The sequence below is a fragment of the Anopheles moucheti genome, chromosome X (genome assembly GCF_943734755.1).
Source record: "Anopheles moucheti chromosome X, idAnoMoucSN_F20_07, whole genome shotgun sequence".
NCBI lineage: Eukaryota > Metazoa > Arthropoda > Insecta > Diptera > Culicidae > Anopheles > Anopheles moucheti.
This window is the reverse complement of record NC_069142.1, coordinates 12,253,151-12,277,222: the sequence shown is the minus strand read 5'-3', so window position 1 is coordinate 12,277,222 and position 24,072 is coordinate 12,253,151. Positions and strand designations below refer to the sequence as shown.

The 24,072-nt window shown below is 45.5% G+C and overlaps 1 protein-coding gene across 2 annotated transcripts; it reads right to left on the bottom strand.

The window, feature by feature from the left end:
* Positions 1-320: 320 nt before the first annotated feature.
* LOC128306967 (transient receptor potential channel pyrexia) lies at positions 321-3,339 on the bottom strand. Of its 2 annotated transcripts, none has more exons than XM_053044651.1 (2): positions 3,239-3,339; positions 321-3,179 (listed from the first exon to the last, which is right to left on the bottom strand). In XM_053044651.1, exons 1-2 carry the CDS (start codon positions 3,337-3,339, stop codon positions 374-376), a joined length of 2,907 nt encoding a protein of 968 aa, XP_052900611.1. In that variant the 3' UTR covers positions 321-373. The 2 variants fall into 2 exon arrangements, with proteins under 2 accessions (XP_052900611.1, XP_052900610.1); XM_053044650.1 differs by having other exon boundaries at positions 321-3,233; positions 3,272-3,339.
* Positions 3,340-24,072: the final 20,733 nt, after the last annotated feature.

Sequence of the window (24,072 nt, the reverse complement as noted above, 5' to 3'; positions counted from 1 at the left end):
TTCACTGGTAAACCGCTACAAATCTTAAAGAATGAAGCAAAACAACGCGGAAAAAAGCCTCCCTTCCCACCCACTCCACAGAATGTTGAATGCAGCGAATAAAAAAAAAACACACACAGGAGGAGGAGGCAAAGAGATGCCCTCAGCACTCCGCCATCATTTACATACGACAGCAGTTTTCCATTTTCGCACCACCGGAAAGCAAAATATACTCTCACTTGCCTACCTTTAGGCGCCATACCTGAGGGCATCCGCCAAGAAAATCGAAAATCGGACATCCGCTGTGGAGTCACCATAAAAATCCCGTACAATGGGGCAGCTCCCTTTATTGGTGTTTGGTGGTGTTTGCTATGGAATCTACCTACTACGCCGGCTACTGCTCCTTCTGCGTGCTGCAGACCTGCCGCGCAATCTCATCGATCAGCTGCTGGTTCTGTTTAAGCACTGCCCGCAGCTCCTGCAGCTCGCGCGTCACATCGTTCATCTTTTCCGCGCTCTGGTCGATCTTGGTGGCGAGTGCGTCGAGCGTGTCGGAGGACCGCGGCACCACCCCACCTTCCGCCTCCGTACCGGTCGGGGCGGCTTCCCCCGGTTGCCCCGGTGGGGTACCGTCCGAACCGGTCGGCATCACCGTCGGTTCGCTGACGGCTGCCAGCTGCTGTTCCTTTTCCTTCGCTATTTCGTACGCGGCCATCATGATGTTGCGCGGCAGACGCTTCTCCTCCGGGTTGAGCGGTTTCACGCTGAGGATGACGCGGTAGGCACGCGGTGAGACGAGCGCCGTGTAGTGGAGCAGGCTGCGCAACCAGTTCGGCAGCCAGCCGTTAAACAGGGCCGACTCGATGTACGAGATGAGCTTCGTTTGGCCGACGAGCTTCGACAGGGTGGCCGTCTTCTTGAGCGCCTGAATGTCGTCCACGGCGATGCCGACCAGCAGGTTCATCAGGATCACGGTGACGAACAGCAGAAACAGCACGAACGTGATCTGGGCGCTCAGCTCGAGCATGAACGGTGGATCCTTCCCGTCCGGGTCGTTGATCAGCAGCTCGAGATCCAGCTCACCCACCATCATCACCAGCACGGTGATGAACCCCATGAACGGGTTCTCGAACGACGACGACGAAGGAAAGATGACGCAGAAGCTGATCGTGAAGCCGACCAGCATGCACGAGTACGCGATGAACAGCTTCGCGAACTCCACCTGCACCTTCGTGTACATCGCCACGTACGCACCGAACACCGGCAGCTGCCCGATCATCACCATCAGGTGCGTCCAGCCGAGCAGTACCGCAAACGCCCCGATGTGGTTCTGCCAGGTGTACGTCCGCTTCGTGTAGATGTACGAGATGACAAACACGCTCACGATGATGAACCACTCGGTGATGTTTTCCATCTGCGTGACGTACCGGCGGATCGACGAGTACCCGGTAATGCCGTACAGCTTCCGGCAGATCTCGACGAACGTGATCGCGACCAGCACCAACCACTGCATCTCCATGACGAACGGGTTCCTGCGCAACATATTCCCCAGGATGGACTGCTTCTGGCAGAGTTCCTGCTCCTGTATCGTCTCCTCCATGTCCTTGCTGCCGTTGTAGCAGTTGTGCGCTAGCGCGGTCAGCACGTACAGCGTCAGAAACAGGATGAAGATAAAGCAGAACAGCAGCCGGGCGATGTAGTACTTCCGGATCTTACCCCACTTGATGTAGATGAACGCGGAGCAGAGCGGATGCTGCAGCATCTCCTTCTGGCCCTCGTCCACCAGCGTGTTCAGGTAGCTGATCTCGCGCGGATAGCAGTGCTGCAGTATCGTCCGGAAGTCCAGCTCCAGCTCCACCTCCTTCTCGGACGGGTTCTGCGAGTGGATCAGCGTCATCGCATCGTCAAACTTCTGCGTGATCATCGCCAGCGAGCCGGGCGTTTTGCGCGTGATCACGTTCAGCGCGGTCGTGCCCTTCTTCGTTTTCGCCGTCACGTCCGCATCGTAGAACAGCAGTATCTCCACGCAGTGCGCCAACCCGTCCAGGGCGGCGAGATGCAGCGGCGTAAACCCGAACACATCCTTCTTGTTAACGTCCGCGCCCCAGCAGATGAGCGTTTCGATGATGTGGAACGCCGACTCGGACCGGCCGATGGCCGTGTGGAGCGGCGTCCGCATGTCAAAGTCTTCCTCGTTCGGGTCGGCGCTGCCCGCGCGCAGCAGCAGATCCACACACTCCAGGCTGGAGGTGCGCGACGCTAAATGCAGTGGCGTGAAGCCGCGATGGTTCTTCAGCCGCGCTTCGGCACCCTGCTCGAGCAGCAGCGCCACACACGCCGCATTGCCCTCGTCCGCCGCCAGATGCAGCGCGGTGGACTCCTTCTCCCGTATCCCGATCCGTATGTTCGGGTCCGCGCCCGGTGCGGCGAGCAGCACCCGCAAGCAATCCACATGGCCCAGGTCCGCCGCCAGGTGGATCGCGTTCATGCCGCTCGGTTTGATCGAGTTCACGTCCATACCCTCGGCGATGAACAGCCGCACACAGTCCAGCGCGTTGGCCCGTACCGCACAGTGCAGCAGCGTTTCCTCGCCGCCCGGTCGCCTCGTGCACAGATCCAACCGGGCACCCTTGCTTAGCAGAAACAGCGCCGTGTGTGCCGCATTGCCGAACGCCGCACACTGCAGCGGTGTGTACGCCTTCGGCTGCAGGTTCACATCGATGCCCTTCGCGACGAGCACACTCGCGCAGTTCAAGCACCCGCCGAACGCGCTCAGATGCAGCGCGGTGAAGCCGTTCGTGTCGTGAAACGCCAGCTCGGAACCGTGCTCCATGAACGCGTCGAGCAGATCCCAACGCTTCGCGAAGGCCGCCCACAGGAAGCAGATGTTGCGCTCGGTTTTGCTCGCCCCGCCGAAGAAATCCATCACGTTCGAGGCAACCATATTCCCCTGCTCGATGCTGTCGAGCAGATGGACCCGACCGGACGCGAGCCGCAGCTGCTCGATCAGCGCGGTTCGGATCGAGTCGCTCGACAGCTCAATGCCGAACTCCGGGCTCGACTCTTCGTAGCTGTCAAAGATGATCGGGGCGCTCTCGGCCGGTGGCGATGGGCCGATCTTCATGTACTCGAAGTCCTCCGTCACCATCGCTTCCTGGTCGTTCATCCAGTGGACGCTCAACTCGGGCGAGATTGAAAACCTGGCGAGAGTTCGAGGTGGTGGTTGATTGCGTGGCTTGTTTCGGGTAAAATGGCTTACCTCGGCTTGATGGGAATCTGCGAATTGCGGCGCTTCATCGATTTGGCCGTGAGGCGCCGCGTCGGCTTCGACGTGCCCTCCTTGTAGCCAAAGTTCTCCATAGCGTACCCGTGTCACCAGCTGTGTCGAGCTGTTTGCACTAATCTTCAACCACTAAAACTACTCAGCGCGAGTTTGATCACCGTTCAACGCACGCCTAACCACATCCGATCGCTATCAGATACGATCTGATCTGTCCGACTGTGTACCCCTTTTCCCAGTACGGCCGTTCGTCCGCATCAGGTCCGCGCTGTTATCTACCTCGCCCGGCTTGGTTGTGTTTGTGCGCGCGCGCGCGAGATAAATTTATCTCCGTGGGCGATAACAACACGACGACGCGCTGTCGCAACTGTGTGCAGCAGGGAGATGAACCATTAACGAGCGCCTCGTTACGACAATTGACGATGCAGGCTAATACAGATTTACCGTATTCGCTTCTGCTACCTTTTGGACTTCGTCACAATGCGGCAGCACGCGTATGCGGTTTGTTTTGTTATCTTTGAAAGAAGCTGACCATAATTGGAATTGGGGAAGTAGTTTGCAGATGGCCGCTTTTGTATTGTTCGGTCGCTTTCTTCAGGTTGGCAGCCAGATTCACCCGTGGCTTACTTTGTCTGACGTGATGCGAGGATAGGTGAACGAGTTGACGATGAAGAAGGTAACACCTTGCGCAAACACTGGCGGGGCAATTCAGTCAGCTGTGCTGGATTTCGAAATTGGATTCGCCATGCTCAGTTGGCCACACACAAGGCCTTCATTGCGTTCCATTTTTCTCTTGAAATATTATCAAGAGTTTCATTTTAAGTATCCTTTTATCCAAATTTTAAGCTTATTTAATATCATTTTTACCCATAACAATCAATTATCAATTTACCCATAATAATAGCGCATTTCAAACAACAACTGTGTTCCTTTAGCCGTTTTTATAAAAATCACATCTCATTTTTAATGCAACTCTTTAAGCATTACCGAAACATCGCATTCATAAAGCAATTGGCATACATGCTCCATGCCCTCCATCACTTTATTCCATCGTTTTTTCTTAACTCAGCCTTTCAACCGCAACGCTTCCTTCCTTCCAGGGTGCACCACCCTCCCCGGAAACTCCCCGCGCAGCATAATTTTGACTATTTCGATAGAGTCAATATTGAGCTTGGTTTATTGCTTCCTAAGTATTTTTTCCACTTCTGCCCTTATTCACCTGGACCGGTTCGTGCCCTGTTTTTTTTTTTGGTCGAAAGAAAGGGATGGAGAAACAGAGAAAGATGGTCTGTAACAGGGGGTGGGATTGTGCAATGGAATGAAAAACGGTGACGAATTTTCAGTGTGACCGCAAGCACTGTAAGGTTGTATTTTTGTTGACTTTTGCACAAGGCAGCAAAGATAAAACTGTTCTATTTTGCAGGGATTCACAAAGAGGCAAGAAAGAGAGCGAAAGACAAAGAAAGAGTCTGAGGGAGCACATAGTCAACAGTTGGTAAGTTCAACCGAACCCGGCCCGGATTTCGACAACCGCAATTAAGGGGACAATTGATGACGCAGCTCTGCGTCTTACAAGTAACGTACGTAACGTAGTAACGTAAAGAATTGTTTTATTTTTTCTTTAACTTGCAAATATTATTTCACTTCCACTTTGGCTAAACTTCCATTTAAAGAAATATTGAATCTAATACTAAATTTACAAACCTAAACGCTAGTACCAAACGACGTTCGTAAATGTGATTCGTTGTGGTAGAACACCAGAGACAACAACGAGCTATCGGGCCGGAAGTATACACCACTATTCAGCGCAGTACCGATAAATTAGCGAACCGGCTTGAGCTCGAGAAAAACAAGCTGGTCACAACGTTCTATCGAAACGAAAAGTGTTTGCTTATGCTAGGTGTACAAATAAGTTTTATGTTCTTTTGCTTGGGCTGATAAATCTATCGTTACACCTTATTTTGTATACCTGTACTATCAATTTGTAATGTTAGGGGGGTCAAAAGTAATCACAAATATATGTTGTCGTACATTAAGGTTTAATTTCATTTTTTTGTCATAAATGCTCAAATTGTCTCCCCTCGAAAAAAGGTGAAGAATCTACAAATACACCCAGTTTAAGGTAAGCTAAGCATTTTTTAAGCAAGTCACATTGAACCGGTGTTTGAAAGAAATTATCAATGTTTACGGGTTTTTTTTTTCGATTCCAACTCTCCATCAACAACAGAACAGCTCATAATATACGCTGAAAAAATAGTCCCACCAACAATACTGTTGATTTTGTTTAAACTTTGAAGCAAAATACTATTATGCTGTGCATTCAATTGTTTTTTATTTTTAATTTTAATTTTGCTGATTAACATCACTGTACAAAATAACCGTAGCTCACAATACACGTTGTGAAAAAGTTCCCACCAATTGGGTTTTGTGTTTTGTATTCGCTGAAAATGTTTAAAATGTTTATTGTTTACTGCAAATGCAATCGTAACCAATATTATTTATCGTTAATAATTGGAATACAACCAAGAATATTATCTAGTCCATCCTTATTCGTTTCGGTTGATGATGCTAGCAATTGTTTTTACTTCTAAACCATACAGCGTGCATCTAACTCTAATCATTCGCAGTCTACTCCATTGCACCCAACGGACAGATGCCATTTGCTGTGGAAACTACACAGATAGCCCGCGCTGTAACGTATCTGCTTGTGGCCACGGCCGGTCGGCAAATGGAACCGTTTGCATTCCAGCTGAACGATTCGCCGGGCCGCTTTGGCCGTCCATCGAATCCATTAAAAAGCCACCGATCCGATGTCACTTTCACTTCGCTGGCGCGTAAGCTAACAGACACCGATATGGCAAAACCGGCGCACACAAACGTGGCCAATTGTTCCCGTACCGGATGTTCCCGCGGGGTTGGTTCTCAACAACAGTGGCAGCGAGAGAAGAAGAAAAAAAAAACACGGAAGCTCCATAATATTAAGGAGGAGAATACGCTGACACCCTAGTGGAGGGAAGGAGGTGTTTTAATATTATAATGTCATTCAAACGGGTGGGCAACATGACTCTAATGGAGTGTCCTTGGCGCACCGTGATAAAAGCGGAAGCAACAACGTAGAAGCCAACACACGCACCAACATCGCACGGATACATCTTCACACACACACAAACACACGCAAAGTCTCCGGTGACATTCCAGTTAAGCTTTCCGAAAAACGGCAACTAAAGGTACGGAAATCGTTTTGGTTTGGTGCTGCTTCTTTTTTTTATTTTTGCTTTGCTTATTTCTTTTTTTATTTTATTCTGTTGCCCTCAAATAAACCGTCGCTGTCGAACGGGATGGGGGAAAGGGAGGAAGCCTGGTTGGGGGCGAATGTTGATTTATGAGCCGACGAGGTCCTGTCATCTCATACTCCGTTGGGATCGGTGTATGTGGCGGGCAGGCCGGTTGAGAGTTCAAAAATGCGCTGACTTCCCGGTAATCGCCGTCGTAAGCCCGCCGGGCTCAAAAAGGATAACACTTGCTCTCCCTCCCCTCATCCTATCCCATACACCAAACCCCCCTCCCCTCCCCCTTCCCACCCTCCCAATCCCATTCCTTTCCTCTTCAAAAATGGGTTCTCGCCGTTGCGGCCATGCTTTCACGGCTTTCACCCACAATCCGCGGGCTTTACTTTTGATTTTGGCTTCCATGTCAGTGTGGGTGGCCCATTGTGCATTTCGCATCGAGCGGGGACGATGTCATAAATAACTTTCTCTACCAATACATGTCGCGCCCCGCGGGGTTGTAAGGATATATATATATATATTTTTTTTGGAGAGGGGTTTGGCGGGTTGTTTTCTCCTTTCGCTCCATTTTTTTCTTCTATTCATTCGACACGTTTTTTTTTCTCTCGTTTCGTTTACGTTCTGTTGCTGCCAAGGGTGGGGTTAGCACGACAATGGTGAGCTGTCAAATTTGGGTGCCGCCAGCATGGTGTCACTACCAACGGGGCAAGGGTGTCAATACACACAGACACTCCCACGCACACATATGCACATAATTGAGTGGGAAAATCGGTGTCGCTTTTTAAGCACGTTTACAAAATATGCTTCATTCCTCAACCGTTTGTTAAAGGGTAACGGGTTACGAGGTTATGTCTGGATGGGTAAAATCAATTGAGCAGATCTAGGCACAAGAAGATACATCGGTCGGATACTTTAAACCCATTCATTTTGTGCGTGAGTGTCAGAGTTTTTTTGTTGTTGTTGCTGATGCCACGATCGGATGGACGATAACAAGCAACGACTTTGGACAAGCCAAACTGTACGGAACCGATGTGCCGTCGGTTCACCGATCACTCTGACGAGCTGACGGGAACATTGAGAGTATGGCACACGTTTTGCTTACCCCGCAGGCGCTTAGCAGTGTTCGTACGGATTGGGACAGATCATACTTTAAGTTGGAAAGCTCACGCATTAAGTCGATATCTGTCAAACAAATAAATGTGTCATTATAATATTTTGACATAAAGAATGACATAAGGTATCTGTTTGTGATTATTCGTTAGCGTTGAGGATCACATTCGACTCGCACGGCGATTGAAACAGAAGAGAGCTTAAATTTGTAAAACTAATTAATTTATTTCGGTCCACCTTGTTAGTTCCACCCAAGCAACAAATTTTGCAAATATAGCAGATTGCCTAACTTTAGGCTGCAACAGTATCATTTTTGGTGGAAAACCAAATTAAATTAAGAATCCATGCTTTGAATCAAAATCATTCGAAATAGTTTACAAATTTGATTATCAAAATGATACTAAATTATAACTTTGTATATGTGCTTCGTACCGTATCTAAAAGTTCAATGTATATTTGAATAAACCACCTGAACATAATGTAATATTTACTAATAAAAGATATTTCAAAAGGTTTTCCAAACATTGTTGGATTAGGTTTTATTATTTTTAACATTAGAAAGAGATTACTTGATATAGTTTTTGAACACTTCTTTAGCCCTGAATATTTTCAGTTTGCGAATTTATTGGAGTGCCTAACGTCATGCAAACAATTCGACACATCCAATGTAAATGAAAACCAAACAATTCAATGCATTATTCAAAGCATTCCATCCACTCAAAGAAAGGAAAGAGAAAAAAGCCCTCTTTTGCTACTCTAACTGAACTTGCCGATATTTTCATAGAAAGCTATCAGCGGATAAGCCTCCAAACGCAATCGAAAAATGATATAAACGCATATAGATCATACGGAATGTATGATCTACCCCATTATCGGGCGGCTCAGTTACTTATCGCAGCATCAACCAAGCCACAAAAGCTTGGTTTGGTTTGGCCCTCTAGCAATGGGTTTTGCGAGCAGGGACGGGAATTGGTAATGGAAGGTGCTAAGCAATGGGAAAGCATCCAATTCGCGTACGCAATTCTGCAACGACCGCAAAAATGTTTGTACTTCCGCGTCAATAAGCATTGCTTAGATTTTGCCACCCAAACACACACACACTCACTGGCGTTCCATCTCTGGTTTAGTTTATTTTTTGGTTTGGGATTTGCTTGTGGTGGCGGATTTGTGTGCACTGCCAGTAGAAAGAATACAGGGAAGCACTATTCAAAACTGGCAAACTGCACGCTAAACAAACTAACGCGGTGTTGTGCAAAAATCGAGACAGCAGTAGGAAGCGCGGAAACATTTCAGGTTGGATCACACCACATGTTCGGTTTAATAGGTGGCAGGAAGGGGGGAGGGGGGGAGGGATGCAAGAGGGGGAAACAAAATACAGAAAAAAGGGCGAAAAAAAGGACACGCTTTGAATCGATCGCACGCTAAACCAACGGGAAATGCGCACCGCGCAAAACAGATGCAACGGGAGATAATCATTATCTACGCGGAAGCGCCTGGTGCGGGAAAGCGCATGGTAACGGTGGTGGGGTAGATAGTGCTACTAGAGCGTGAAAATTGTTTAACTTTATCTACCGTGTAATTATAGTGCACTGGTAACGGGGTTTACCCCGATACCCGGGTGAAGAATTAACAACAAAAAAAGATAAATATTGCCTACATTCGGGCGTTAAGGGATTGGGTCGGCTTTTGTACCGTATCTTAGGGGCTCGTGTAGTTGTTGAAGGAGTGAGGTGCAACAGAGTAGCGCTTGTTTTTCTACCCCTCCCCTCTACCCCCAACCTTGTGCCTTCCTCTTGGAGCATTATTTTTTGTTACATTTGTAATTCACATTGCCGCGATGCAGGCGCTTTGAAGTGATAGAAATTGGATTTTTCAATCGCACAGTATAACTTCACAGACTGAGTGTAGAATCGAGCAAAAGAGCAAACTCTGTGTTCCATAATACACCGCAGCAATGCAATCGCAAAAATCGCACTGTACTATAATTGCGAATTGCACACGTTTATAGCAGATGTAACAGGATGTTTCATTCATGTGAGGTCTGCTTTTAAGCACAATTCTCTGTGAGTGTGTGTTTTTTTGTGTGTATGCACTCTGCACATGTGTTAGAAAGGGTTCTCATCATCAACATAACCCAGACATCCCTGGGTACCGCTTCCACACCGCAGCTGTAATCGAAAACTAACGCAAAACCCCGTGTGCGAGTGCAAAAGGCACGGCAACGTATGCACTGTTATCCTATCCCAATTACGCTGTAATTCGACAGCAAACAACATAAATTGACCAATATTCGGCCAGGGCGCTTTGGGTTTGCTTTCCCCAATCTAATACTGCCTGCCCAGCATTATGGCCGCCACCCGCAGCAACCGGGCCACGGTGCCCGTACACCAATCACCTGATGGGGAGATGCATAATTAATCATCGCTATTCAGAGCACTGCGATCGGTGGGGAGGCTACCGTTCCATCTCGCTCGGAAAACGCATGGAAATTAATTTCGACGAAATTTCCGATTTTGTTTCCGTGCCCCCGTGTCCGACAGTAGGACAATGAGTTGCTTCCCCCGCTCTCGAGTCGAGTGGTTTGGATCGTGCGCGACCGCAAACGCCTAAATGTATGCGCTAAATCAAGGTTTTCGGTCGGCCCGCGGGTGGATGAACCGTTCCCAATTGGAATGTGCGAGTGGGTTCGAGGGGGAAGGGGAGTTGAAAGGAGGGGAAAGGGTAGTAGAATTCGGACTGATTGGAAATTTTCACACCATTGCATCACAAACCACCAAGCTGCTTTGGTATTGCCGTTCTGTTTTTCCTTCCTTCTTATCGGGGCGCTATCACCACACCCGTTAATACGCTTAAGCTTGTGTTTACTCGTAGTGGAATTGTTCTATCTGCTTTTTCTTTCCTTTTTTTCCCCGGTTACATTAGCCCTGTTCTGCAGTTTTGCGTAACGGCAAATTTTCTAGCTGACTTCATATTTTTCTTCGCTCGGTTGCACCTATTGAATGTGAAAATCCGTACAGGCAAGTGACATTTGTTGTCGAAACTATACCGCTACAGGGGGGGAAGGGTGTTGGGGGTTCGGGAGAGGAGGGAGGAGAGTGAAGAGAAATAGAGTGCGTTGAGGGAAGAAACAAAAAATTCTTCCCCGACCCAAAACACACAACAAAAAAAATCAAACGGGTGCGACGTGAATGAACCGCAAAAACCGTCCCTGCAACAGGAAGCCCGAAGGCGCGAAAAAACCCCCCCCGAAAGTCCTTTTTCGGTTTTGCACAAAATGGAATTGTCGAAAATTTCATGCGCGTCATGATCGTGAGCGCAAAATTTGTCGTCCGAATAAATTAAAGCACTGACCGAAAAAGTATCGCCCCGCAGGGTAAAGCAACATTCGGAGGGTTATTTTTCTGTCTCTCGCTCTGTATCTGTATCTCTCTCTCTCTCTTTATCACACACTTCAGACGGGAACGCACTGAACCGGGGAACACCGTCGAACAAATGGAATGGAAAAGCACTGCACGGCCCAGTTGATAAAACACACTTATCGGGCTTAAAGAGCTGTTAAAAAGATTTCACTACACAAAACAAACAAACAAATATTTTCCTGCCAAAGGTGCGCAATATTAAGCAAATCTCTAAACGCCTACAAGTATGCAATACCCAAAGCAAAAGCTCCGTCTTTATGCGTCCACTGGGGAAAAAGCGCTTAAATGAAGGAAGACAAACAAGAAAAAAAGTTGTCTGATTAAAATAATATTCACAGTCGCTTACTGTGCCGGTCGCCAGACAACTTGTAACGAAATTTGCATTTTGGTTTCCCGGAAAACCGAACGAAATAGTTCGATTTCTGCACATGATGTTTCGCACCGAAGCGCCTAATGGATCTATTTTCCTTCCAATTGAATTCGTAGCGCCGGCCGTGGGCTGTTGCACCTGCCATTATTTTTTATTTTTTGTGTTTGCATTTTCATCATCACTATTTTATGTTGCGTGACGTACACACTTACTATTGCTCTTCGTACTGTTCGCCATTGCCATTCATTTCCGCAGCGGAAATCATTGCAAATAAATAACGCAACGGTTCTTCACTCACCCTGGTGGGGTTTTGTGCAAGCAGGATGAAGAAAAATTGACAGCATAAAACCAATCCCTGGGTGTGCAGCAATGTGAGAAAAGAACAGTACGAGAGGTAAGAAATAAAATATAAATTTTAAAGATCATTCACAAGCACCAAACAAAAAAGAGCTACAGCAAAAATCGCTCCCACTGCCGACCGGACGCGCGGTGTGTCCTTTTTTTCATCTCCGATAACAGAAGGAAGCGCTGTTTGAATTGGCCGTGGGGTTTAAAACATGAGAGCCAAACATAAAAAAGCAGTCCCCCCCTCCCATACAGTAGTACAACCCTGAGTCGCTCTAGTACGACGCGTATCGGACAGATAAGCGACACCAATTTGAGCGTCGCACGGAACCACACATACACTTGCGCGATAAAAGAGCGGTGTGAAGTGAAGCGAACCATAACTCCGGGGATCAGCAAAAGAGATCACGTGTGCCGGAAGCGGTGTTACTGGGGGTGAGATGAGAGGGACCGGTACCAGCCAGCGCGGTTGGTGGTTGAATATAAATTTTCGTTCATAACAATAATTATTCCAGTTGAAAAAATAAAACACTTTTAAATTAGCGCGCATCAATTTACAATCGGTGGTTCGGTGGCATTTTTCATTTTCTCCACCGTGCGATAGCAATAATGACAAGGAGAGGGGGTGAGAAAATACCACCACGTCTGGTATAGCAAAGGAAAGGCAAAGGGGTGCAGCTAGCAGTGCAACGGAGCAATGAAATTGAGCACCGGGACATTGTGACCGAGTGAATGCCCCAAGCCAATTTCGACGTGTGATGCGTAAGGATTTATCAGTGCAGAGTAGATTAGAATCATTTCAGAAAAGGATCATCTAGCGGTATTCGTAATTAGTCCTATTTGTTTTATTAGCAACCTATTTAGCTAAAGTAATAAAAAAAATACTGCTCTAATAGGTACTTTAAGATTAAAATTAAAAGATAAAAGTAATTGAAACTGGCAATTGCTGCTGGACGGACCCTTAGTAAAAGCCTTTTAAAAAAACATAAACTTCAACCTCAACCTTTTAGGGACCTAGGGAATCAACTGTTTCTCCTCATTGGTCTCGTTATAATTGAATGAAATTTTCAATTTAAGTTTTCACCATGACAGTTCCAATGACTATCTCTGAGAATATTCGAGATGAATAGTGTTCTACGGTAAAAAATTAACTTTAAATAATCAAACCCATATTTCCATTTAAATATCCCCAGTGAGTTCTTTGCATAAAAGATTAGATACGGTGAACAAGATGGATGCTCTCTCATTTTGGTAGGTTTGATTGTTAATTTGCGAGAGCGAATATGACACTAGAATCCAGTTTGCCATGGGGTAGGCATAGCCTGGAGAGAGAGGAAGAGAAAAAGAGCGCTAAAAAAAGAGATCAACTCCTCTCCAAGTAGAATGCGCATCAAACTCTAGAAACTCATTTCCACGCAACATGCACATGGAACTTGAAACTCCATGTGAAGTTCGCAGAGTATCCAAGTAAAGTTCCATACGTGGAGAGAGACGGTAACATAAAAGTTTCTGTTTATTCCGAATTCTTCAGGGATAGACTTTACAATCCAATCTGTGGACCATCTAGCTCCCATAAACGGGCATTGAATTTGGGTCGTCCGGTGTCATTCTAATGACATGACCAACCGACTGAAATAAAGACAGACACTCGAAATGCTGACATATGTTTTAAAATCTATAAAAACGTTTGTTTGTTTTATTTTAAAAATGCAATAAATTCGTACTAAAATCATGCTATGCATCGACCAAGGCAAACCCAAAAATGAAGCAGTTGAAATAGCTTCTTCGGTGGTTCTAGTGTTCAAATGTATAATTCCTCTTGTTGCGTACCAGCTCGGTAGGCTGATTCATGTTTATCCACAATCAGTTTACTTGCTGGCTCATTTGAATCCTCCAGTGTCCCCAAACAAGCAGAACATTTTAAAACCAAATACCACTCCTGGTCTGTTCATTTCAAACGCAAACCGATTAGAAGGATGCCACCGGCAATGGGAGGTGTCTCGGTCGTCGAGAAATGATTCCCTCCTAGCACTGTTCGCCGTGAACCGATCGAAATAGTAATCGTGGCTGGTAACGACAGGTTGCTGACCCATCGAAAGGGATGTTCTGTACGCCTATCCCCTGCAGGATACGACTAGACAACCGTAAGGGACCATGCGTCTCCATCGAGTTCGAAAAGCCATTTACGAGGACTTTCCGGTTTTGAGATCTTTGTCAATTTTTTTTTCTCATCTTTATCCCGTTTTCGCTTACTCTTTCATTTGCTTTGCACATCTAGTAATGAGAAAAAAGGGAAAAACAAATGCTTACTTTTTTTCCCTACCATCGCTGCATGGAGACTATTCACTCGATGCTGGGAATCTCCCTTCGGGAAGTAATACTATGTATCTCAGCATGGTACAATGGTGCTTGAAACGATGCATAATCCATGCAGAAACGATGGAAGACATTGAAAGGAAGGATTTGCCCTCCCCTTTATAACGCATAGCCCCCCGTAAAAGGGGGATCGGACGATTTTCCAAATTTGCGTTTTCTTTTTTTTTGCTTTCGAAAGGCGATGGTACCATGTACGCTTGAGCTTTAAATTCCCACACATACACGCAATCCCTTTATCTGTGTAAGCATTTGGGTGTACTCGTTCCTCCCTCCTTACTGTTTATCGCCCAATCGTCTCAGCACGGGTGCTTGCTGTCCCTCTCTGCTCCGGCCATCGTTCCTTCGGTTCTTTATCATTTTCTCTTTTAATGGAAACTACTTCACCTTCGGCCAGTGAAACATGCAAATTCAATTACCGGTCTTGCCCTTTCGGTCGGTTCACCTAAACCTCCACAAACCGCCCGGTGCCGCTTCCGCTTCCGCCTGCCTTGACGAAAGATGATGTGGCCGTTTCATTGCGTGCGCTGCGTGACCATTGAACAGATGGCAGATCCTCGAGTGCTAGATGCGTCGGGCATGACCACACACTCGGTTTACTAAGCAAACAGCTTTTGCTAAATACACGCACACACACACATATGCACACGCATGTTGTATAGAGCGATTTACATAGCAAATGAACAAATCCATCCCTCGGTCTGCTCCCCCCAACAAAATCCTTTTCTTCCACGGGATGAGATTAAAAATGGGAGGTAGGGAGGTAGACCCGTTTGCTCAACGTTTTGTAGCCCTTCGATTTTCACCATGGGTCAGCCGGTGTGGGGCAAACACCGATCGGCGATATGGATTGGGCAGGTTTCGGCTTCAAGGATGGGCCGGAGACACGATTTAATTAAAATTTTATGAGACAATTTCGAAATCTCCACAGTCATGTTTCGCACGTGCAGATATGTACCGTAGGCTGAGAGATGATGATGAGTTGGTCACTCGTCGGCAACAGTCGGCACTGCACGTGCCACGTTCAGGTTTTGTGGACAGGGGTGTTTTTTTTTTATTATTGGATTATTTTTCTAATTTCAACTTTAGCCTGTCCACCTCCCCATAGTCGGAAATGTCCTTAAGCAACGCATGTAACATATCGGTAAGGCAGAAAGTGGTGGTGAAATACTCAGCATGTGTCACCTACGGTAGGGATTCGAAGCTTCTGCCTCGAAACCGAGCCGGTACGGTTGCTAGTTTCTTCAACTCGTTACGAACGCTGCGACCTCAGTACCTTGTGCACGTCCTAGAACGCGCCATATTGAAGTCGGCTCATGCTTCACAGAGGAACAAAACAGATGTCCCTCCCCAGAACCCAGAATCCAACAAACGGAACGTACCTCCGTTTACCAAGCATCCATTGTAATGCCGTCCGTCATCAACATCGTTCTCATCGCCATAATTATCATTTCTTGCATCAGGCGCATCAGTCCATGCCTCTCGAAGCTTCGGATTTCCGAACAATCGGAGAAACGTTTCACATAATTTTAAAATGTAAGAAATGCTTAACGATTGCCTACATTTAGGCGCATTTTGATAAGTGAGCAATCAATCGAAGCGCTCAACAATATACCGGAATTGCATACATTTAGGCGCTAATGTAGAGCTTGATAAGCACCTTAAGCAGGTCTGTCGTTGGGGAGCGGGGTTTTCGTTTCACTGCGGTATGCTTTAACTGTTGCACATGATTGCCGGCAGATGGTACGGTTTTGAAACGGATATTACGTTGCGCAATGAGCGAGTTTGTTGCCGTAGCAGAACAAATCCTTTGCTAAAGGACACATATGTTCGATACATGCGCCCCTTCACAAAGTCATCACCGGGCCCAACCCCAGGTAGGTGCTCGATGTGATGCTCGGTGTGGAATATTATTTCACTATTAAAGCTAGCAGAACAGAAATTTAATCACATTATAAAGCAGCCTGCTTGGCAATATCTTAACCGGTTGGCAGTAATAAATGTGGCTTGTGGTAGCAGAACGTAAATGTATCAACTAAAGTTCCACCCAGGAGGATAATCGATTTGAAATGAAAATGATCAATGAGAGAAGAAAAAAACAAACCATTAATCGTAAGTCAATCGTAACGGGCCGTTGGAAAGTTGTGAATATTTTATTTATAAACGTTCCCGCCCCCGGTTCCAGCCGCTGCTTCGCAACGCGCTTGGAACTGGCACAGGATTATCAGCAAATAGGGATGTAAAAGCGAACAAAAAAAAAAATTTGCTCTCGAACTGCAGCAAACGCATCAACCACACACCGATGCAACGCTTTTGCACGCTTACGAGCAACGGAATTATTAACGATTTTTTTCCACTAATCAACTCGCGGTTGCGGAAAATTATTTGCATTATTGCTCGGAACGCATCCCTGCCCGAGTCGAGGGACACACTACCCACCCCTGTTTTCACCCCAGGCCCATTGCCGGGTTGTTTCGATTATTTCGATTCAACTATTCAACAGAAATTAAGTTTCACTTTAGCCCTGTCCTTTTATTTTCACTAATTATTGTAATTAAGCTTATGGTTATTAATGTTACCTACCCTCTCGTTATCCGACCCTGGGGAGAGGGGGTGGTTTTTTTCTCCACCCCTCGTAGTTGTTTTGTCCCTTTCCGAGTGTTGTGCTTTACTTTTACCACTTTTTGCTACTTACAGATTCAATTGAAATGTCAACTTTTTTAACCCTCTGCACCATCTGTATTGTGCGGTTGCGTTGGCAAATAATGGTAAGCGTATTAAATTCAATCACTGGGTGAGCGACTCGTGTTGATTTCCACCTCCTGGAAAGCGCGTCTGTGCAGCTGAAACAATGCAAAAATCTTACAATAAACCAATAACCCATACCGTTCGCAACAGGATGCACGCCGCTTATCATTATCCTTTCCGGTTTCCGGTGTGCTTTCCGGTTTGTCGCACGAGCATTCTCGGAAGGTACGGGAAGGCCCGGCTAAGCATGCGAAAAGGACACCACCATGATTGACCGATCTGCGCATACTGTTTGCTAATATTTCGTACTGCCGTGTATTAAACAAAAATATTTATCCAAGCAAGCGGCGACCATTTGTTGAAGGCGTTCCCTTCCACAGATGGCCATCGCCATCGGCAGTGCCCGGTGTTGGAAAGAATAAGAATGTTTTATCATTTCCCCCCACTTTGGCGACCTGTTGGAAGTGGCTTTTGCCATTTATGCTTCTTCCTCCCGATTAGAAGGATCCTTCCGGAATGTTTGCCCGGCTGCGAAGGACAACGAAAGGACGGATAGCAGCGAAGGATTTTGAAGGAATTTTAAGTAGCCATTTCTGGTGGTACCGTGGCTGCCACGACCAAAACAGCTTGGGGATGGTTTTTTTTCTGGTTTGAGTAGTGAATGAATCGATACACTATGACGCAAAACTGGACGAAAATGATTTTGTTTTAGGAAGCAACCATTTGTACATGGATGGAATGTTTTATAATTCATTTTCTTCTTGGAACGTTTAAGGGTTCCTTGCCATAACATATGTCAAATCATCAAACTTGGCCAACCAACTTTTGTGTCATTATTTTGTTAACAAAAATTAAGTACTTTAAGCGTTAAAATTGCCGAGAATTTAATTTTTTTTTTACATTTCCGCTTAGCATACTGCGATTTACAATAGAATCCCTTGTAGCTCAAATTCATTAGCTTGATTAAGCTAGCTATACATTATTAATAATAATAATATTAGGAAATTTGTGAAGCTTCAGACAAGTCTAGTTTGAAATTTTGAAATCAATTTAAATGACAGCCCAAGAGGGAATCTCATCCCAATTAGCTTTGATCAATATTCAAATCCGGTTTTAGTGAGTTTGTAGCAATCCGTCTCGAAAATCTTGGAACCAATTTATTTCCACCGGTCATCAGGTATTCTGTACACAACTCGGGAGTATTTCCAAAGAGCATTTATGTTCCAATCGATATTTAGTTAAATATGTTCCGTACCGCGTCGTCCAAATATGGGTGACGCCCATTGACATTTAATATCAAATATTCGAATGCCTTCTCTTCTACATTCCATAAACTTTTTCTATCCAAGTTATACAATACATTAAGGGAAAAAAACCCCTGCAAAAAAAAAAACATAAACACATAAAACAACAAAAATTTGTTGATTTGAATGTGGCAACGTGTGAAACTGGTCGTTAAAATTCCATGTTAAATATTCCCTGTTTAAAACGCCCGATACGCGCTTAATGTATTCTATTAAAAAATTACAAACCACACATTTATCGATTGTTTTCAACATTCCGGCTACATTACCATTTAGGCAATGCCACCATGCTGTTTCGCTGGGCGGCACAACACACAATAAAACCAAAAAAAAAGCAGCAACAACAACTTCCAACACTTTATTGCCCCTTCATTTTATGGCACTGAAAGGTCTACTTTTATTGATGGATTTTTGATTTGCAGCACCACCGAAACAAAACCCCGCCAGCATTTGTTATTATTTTTGTGTAGAACTGTGTGTGTGTGTGTGTGTGTGTGAGAGTATGTTTTTTTTTATATTATATTATTTATTTCATTGGTTTTGTTGTTTTCGTTATCGTGCAGCTTTATAATGGTACTCGTCCATCACAAACGCTCCGGGTGGGAAATGTGTTAGATGGGGGTAAAGTGGCAAAAAAAAAGCGAAACAAAACAAAAATTTAACACACGAAAACCGTTTTGCCCTTTTGTTTTCCTTCCATTTTTATGATTCAAGGATGGGCGAAAGCACATTTACATAAATATTTTACATTCAGTCTATGTGCGGTGCGTAACGTCGGATGACTGGGGACGGTTGCTATGGTCGAATGAAAGCAAAAAAAAAAAACAAACACACTCGAACAAACGACTAGTGGTGGACTTTCATCCAAAGAATTAGCAGTCAATGTAGTGGTTGGCAGGGAACCGCTACGAGGTGAAGCTACCTAAACAAATTTCATCCTCGAATATCTTTTACTTCCTTTCCCGGCCACCGGCGGAAGGGTAAGACGATCGGCCATCTTCCCAATCGGAGGGACAAAGGCATTCCTTTTGTTCGGGGGTCTTGTGTGCAGTAAGCACGAATCGAACGAACGGTGAAACAAGCACTAAGCACTGCGAAATGGAAGCGAAAACAGCGCAAAAACCCGACTGAGGAAGAAAATTTTGAATGAATGCATGCGAAGGCTAACCTTCTTTCTTTGCGGACCGCGCGCGCAAAAAAAAGCGAGACGCCCAGGCGTAAAAAGAAGCAGTAAACCCAGACCACAATATGGTTCCACTCTGAGGCACAATTGTGTGCGTGTATCTCACGAAACCCGTCAAGTAATCAGCGGCGTAAAATCGTGAGCATAAAGAGAGAATGAACCGCACTGGCACCGGAACGGAACGAGAAATATCACGAAACGAACTGGGAAATCTTTTTTTATAAATTCTACTTACCAAGGATCTGCCAAGGATTTCGAATCGTTCTTAGTGACACCGAAGCACAACAAAAAAAAAAAAAGAAAACCTTCCCCGGTAATTGTGCTCGTTTCTTTCCCTCTGCTTGCCAGCCCGGAAAAAAGGCGAGAGGTGAAACCGGAAACGAACGAAGCGATTTGCATTGTCCTAAATTGTGTGTTCTTCCCTACGGTTGAGCGAACGGATTTCAAGGGCAGCTTGCCATTGAAGCGCAACCAGCACCAAGCAACCAAACCACACGGGAAGTTGAATCGGAAATATTTACTAAAATCCCACCCCTTACGCTACTGGGTAAAACCCCCCTCCCTGTTCCGATTTGCCAATGCAATTTCAGCAAGAATTTTTATCCATTTCACCATTTTATTTGCGAACCTCGGCCGTTGGGTGGATCGATGGTACAGTGAATGGCACGATGGTTTCCAATTTCTTCGCGATTTTTGCGCTTTGTTTCGCTTCTCTTCACACTGCACACACTTGCTGGAGAAGCAACAGCTTACGTTTACGGTAGGTGGAAACTATTTATCTTATAAGAAAAGGTATAACGGCCGTTCAGAAGACGGTAACAGGCACTATATAATAATAGTTTGAAAATAAATTATTTTCTTTCTCGTTTTCAATATTACATGAACAAATTTATACACTTGGTACTCGTGTAATATCTTCCGGAAAATTAGTAAGAATTTATAAAAAAAAAACATTCTTTATTAAGCATTATTTTGCTGGAACAATAACTCAAAAATTGAAAAGGTAATATTTTTCAAATAGAGACCTTTAGTTAACTTACATTGTGCCATAAATATTAAACTTACATTTAAAGTTGAAAAATGCATTAATAGCATTACATATATTTTTAGACAAATTTTTAGAAATAAATTTTCCAGATTTTATGAAACATTTTTGTTAAGCAATTTCTTATGGAATTAATAGAAGCTCTTTGAAGGTAGTTAGGGTAAAACAGGCATTAGGGGAACCATCTCTTTCCCTTACAACTTTTCAACAGTTTTCATTAAATTGTTTAAAAAATTAAATCAGTTACCACACATTTTATCACAAAGTTTCTAATTTTTTTTTATCGTTGTTCAACATATTTTCCTAAATAATGTCACCACTTTGTCAGAACTAGTTCTGAATGGAATGTCTCATGAGCTAACAAGACAATTTTAAGTCGATTTTCTCAACAGTTTCTAAATTCGAAATGATTTTTAATTCCTTTGTTTTTGTTAAACAATAAAATGTTCATTTTAGTACCACATTATTGCTCGAGCCTCGGAGATATTTGTTCAGAAAGTTACAAAATTCAACCGATTTGAGGCCATCGCCATCAAGTAGCAGTTATTGATGTAAATTTTATCGCCCCGGGGTTTCAGAGTGAAAGAAACAACAGCGAAATATCCTTCATGCTAGAACAATTGCCTCATAACTCACCACTGTTTCCACCCGTCCTATATTTGTCTGACCATGCCGCACGCCTGAGCGTGCAAGCGAGCATACCCAGCGCGAGTAGACGTCCGGTGGCAGTGATGAATCGTATACGTACCGTATACAGGGTGATAGCTTCCGGTGGGTGATCGACGAGGTCCAGCAAAGTGGGCTACTATTTGTGAACATAACAGTGACTTTTGCCCGCATGGTGAAAGCGACTCTAGGTATGTCATCGCAATCCGGCAACGGACCCACGCACACCCCCAAAAGCGCGGACAACGGACCATGAAGGATGTTGAAACAAATCGACCGGATATGAGTATAAACACGATGGAAGTAGGAGGAAGAAATTGTCATAAAAAAAATAAATACCTACACATCCTGCCTGTTTGGACTGTTGGGCGAGCCGAAGGATTGGATGAAGCGGGTGGAACTAAAGTTGTTTAATGACACGAGTTATCCACACATTCCACCCACAGCCATATCGCTTCATATTTCATTGGTGGAAGTTATTGCACCCCGGCCGATAAGTCGCTTTAGATTGTGTTGTCGTGACGGGGACCGTCCGTTTAACGGCCGCCGGCGTGACTTTGATTGACCGTGAGAAATGTGATGTTACCACACAACAAACACACCCACCGCACCGAAAGGGGGCCCCCGTTATGGGCTTCTTAAAGCGCTTAATGGGCCGTGCGTTTTGCATACCGGCAGGCGTAAGTCCACGGCAACGGCAATGGTCATAAAAATCACTCGACGACGGTTGGCCGATTTGGCCTCGGTACAAGTTCGTGACCATTAGCCCGGGCAGCTGGATCTTATCCGAAATTATGTTGTTTATGATGCGAAAATGTTCACACCGCGCCCCCAATGCGGGTGCTTGTTCGTTCGCGTTGCGTGACAAGCGGCCATGAAGGTGTTAAGGCACGCGAACAAACAAACAAAAAATTATAAAACATTCGCCCGACGGTTCGCCGCCGGGTATTGGCATGTGAAGCCTGAACCTGTCCAACGTTTGGCGAAGGTGTGCAGTGACGACTAACAGAGGACACCGAACAAAACAAAAAAAAAAACAAGGTAAAACAGTAAAAATAATCATCACCCACCGCGGTCGAGAATCGGTTTGATTATCTTTCGGTTTTTCTGCGTTTTTTTGCTTCCACACCACTCATTTTTTCGCTCCATTGCCACGCAGCCACATTGAGTGCCGAACGGCGATCTATTAGAGCAGCTGTTTCGTTGCGACGACACGGCAATGGTGAACGCTTCTTGGAAAACTAGCAAATCATCGACTACCAACACTGGCGGTTGGTTGCGCTAGGTGACGAACATTCGGCACGAACGAACGGAGGGCATCAAGTTCAAAGATCGCTGATTAGACGTCACCTCTGGATGGACAGGCTGTCGGGTAGATAATGTCACACGATGACACTGGCTCTGGCCCCTCTGCCGGTGCGGGGCGATATCGAGCAAAAAGCGGCTTGTGGGTTGACTTTTCTAGCATCGTCATGTCACCTCTGTAAACAACCGAACGGAACGGAATAAATCGCAAGCAAACGTTTGTGTTTGTATTCGTGTCACTGACATTTTATTTAGACGAGTTATTGTATGCTGTTAATGAAATAATGCATCCTCAAGTTGTTGGAGGAGGAAAATAATTAACCAAAAAACCAATAACTATATTCGGTTGAATCAATTTATTAAAATACAATAAATTGCTAATAATATGCTTTTGTGCTGCGAATTGCCTAACTTTGAAATACTTATCTTCTAATATTACAGCTAAAAAGCAGTTGTATGAAGTGTATTGGTATCAAACAAAGCAAACAAACTAGGTAATTAAGCATCTCCAACTCTCTATTTCCCATTTTCATATTTTCTTCTTTTTCTGTTTACTTTTCGCAGAGAAAAAACAAAAATGTAATTAGATTGCATACACTCAGGCGCTTACGCGAATTTTCTCTAGAGCTATTAAAGATACTTTTAGCATCTCCATAGCAAAATGGACTTCCTCACTCCGCTGCTAACAATCAGGCTAAAGTTCATCGACAGCAGCGGCCACCTTCATAGACCAAGCAGAACAAAATTACACCCGGGCGCCATGTACCATCTGCCACAGCTGCCGGGCTGGCGTATTCCTAGTGCAGCCATCTCGCCAGCTGCCCATCCTGGTCGGTATTCCGGTTGGTTGGATTAGCAAACGAGCAGACACGAGGGCCAACACCTACTGCATGCGCCCATTCGTGCAATCCGGCACGTCCTGCACAGACACCGCATGGGCGCTAGAAGTGACACCCAGGGTCACGGTTCAGCACTTCCTCCTGCACGGAAAGCGAAGGTGATAATAGTTGACCCGCACCCGGTTTCTTCAAACGACACCAAGGCAACGGCACCTGTGCCGAGGTACAGCATCCTCTTCGACACCCGAGCCTTCCCTTTTCCATCCCTAAATGCTGTCTTCGTTTGATTCATGGCTTTCATGGGAAGCATTTCGCTTCACCATTGAACATGCCCATGACCGATGCATTCATCATGCGGGTGCATACAACCGAACCCTTTGGTTTCGCCCGACTCACAAACGCCACGGAAACGCGCAATAGAAAGCACCCTTTTTGTGCGCTTCAAAACACAAACATGGCGGACACGGGGAAGGGGACTGGAAATATAGAAGCGCGGGAAAGGGAGAAAAAGAAAATCCCGAATCCTAAAACACACATCTCGCGTGTAAACCGGTGAGCCGTCACTCATCAGGGCCACTGCCACGAATGTACCGAGCCACCACGATTCCCGACCAAAGAATGAGCTTCTCGCGTTTCCTTTCGTTCGGTCATGCCAATCGGCAAACTTTTCCAACCATCCGTCAGTATTTTTCCAGCGTGTTTCCGGTGCGACCGTCGTTCGGCACTCGGCAGGGCTGGGGTCCACCGTGGAACAACGGAAGATGAAGGATCAATTGCACTAGTTGTCACTTGTCCCCGAAAACCGACAGACGGACGTCA

Coding starts and splice junctions, on each gene's coding strand:
- LOC128306967 (XM_053044650.1), bottom strand. CDS start 3,339: ATGGAGAACTTTGGCTACAAGGAGGGCACGTCGAAGCCGACGCGGCGC. Junction 3,234..3,271: donor CTCACGGCCAAATCGATGAA/GCGCCGCAATTC, acceptor AGCCGAGGTAAG/CCATTTTACCCGAAACAAGC.